Below are 1321 nucleotides of genomic sequence, written 5' to 3' on the forward strand. Positions count from 1 at the left end.
GGGACCGGCACATCCCATGTTTTTTGCCACCTTGTGGGAACACCCCCGGGCTGGGAGATAGGGGAGGGTGGGGGATGCGATAAGGACAGCAGTGCCGTGGGGGTGCAGGGGGGGCTGGCCCCAGCTCACGGCTGCTCCCCGCCCCCAGGTTACGAGCCCTTGGCTCCGCTCCCACCAGCCGCCTCGGCCGTGCCCGTCTGGCAGGACCGCACCATCGCCTCCGCCCAGCTCCGGCTCCCCGAATACTCCGCCTTCATGGAGGTGCCGCGGGATGCCGAAACGGTAACGGTCCCCTCCGTGTCCCCACCACCCGGGTGGGATGATGCTTGGTGGCATCTTGCTTTCATCTGACCTCTTCTTTTAATTTCCCCACCCCGGTCCTTACAGTACAGCAAACACCTCTTTGTGCACATCGGCCAGACGAACCCCTCGTACAGCGAGAATACTCCGCCTTCATGGAGGTGCCGCGGGATGCCGAAACGGTAACGGTCCCCTCCGTGTCCCCACCACCCGGGTGGGATGATGCTTGGTGGCATCTTGCTTTCATCTGACCTCTTCTTTTAATTTCCCCACCCCGGTCCTTACAGTACAGCAAACACCTCTTTGTGCACATCGGCCAGACGAACCCCTCGTACAGCGATCCGCTGCTGGAGGCCGTGGACATCCGCCAGATCTACGACAAGTTCCCCGAGAAGAAAGGTGGCCTCAAGGAGCTCTATGAGCGTGGGCCCCAGAACTCCTTCTTCCTCGTCAAATTTTGGGTACGACGCTGAGAGGATGAGGATGGGGAGGGTTTTCCTCGAGCCATGGGCTCGTTGCAGGTTGGGCACCTTGCTGGCAGAGCGGGAGCATCCTGGGCAGCTCCGTAAGCCGGTGTCCCTCGTCCCCATCAAGATCGGGGTGTGATGGCACCTAACGGGACCCTCTCCCCGCTCTCGTCTCTCCAGGCGGATCTGAACAGCACAATCCAGGACGGGCCGGGGACTTTCTACGGTGTCAGCAGCCAGTACAGCAGTGCAGAGAATATGACCATCACGGTCTCCACCAAGGTGTGCTCCTTTGGGAAGCAGGTCGTGGAGAAGGTGGAGGTGAGTCCCGTGCCCCACTGTGTCGGGAAAGGGTGGGAATCGGGTTCGCAGCGGGTCCCGGGATGGAGAAAGCCCCAGAGCTGGGTGCAGGACACATGGGTGCATGCCTGCCCATGGGTGGAGCGGAGAGGACATCTCCACCATGTCCCACTTGGCCACCACCCACCCGTGCCCATGTCCCCCGTGGTATTTCGGCACCCATGGGGCGGCTGCTCACCCCGGCTGTCCCTCGC

General features: G+C 62.3%; 1 protein-coding gene across 1 annotated transcript in view; it reads left to right on the plus strand.

Moving 5' to 3' along the window:
* Window positions 1-108: 108 nt before the first annotated feature.
* The window catches only part of LOC104159894 (transcriptional enhancer factor TEF-5), a gene marked incomplete at its 5' end in the record, with an annotated part of 2104 nt that continues 891 nt past the window's right edge, over window positions 109-1321 (plus strand). The window contains 3 exons of the mRNA XM_009697917.1: window positions 109-282; window positions 588-761; window positions 948-1088. Of these exons, the coding sequence (XP_009696219.1) occupies window positions 109-282; window positions 588-761; window positions 948-1088 (489 nt within the window). The remainder of the gene's footprint in view (window positions 283-587; window positions 762-947; window positions 1089-1321) is intronic.

This window comes from Cariama cristata, unplaced genomic scaffold, assembly GCF_000690535.1.
Source record: "Cariama cristata isolate BGI_N322 unplaced genomic scaffold, ASM69053v1 scaffold25793, whole genome shotgun sequence".
Classification (NCBI taxonomy): domain Eukaryota; kingdom Metazoa; phylum Chordata; class Aves; order Cariamiformes; family Cariamidae; genus Cariama; species Cariama cristata.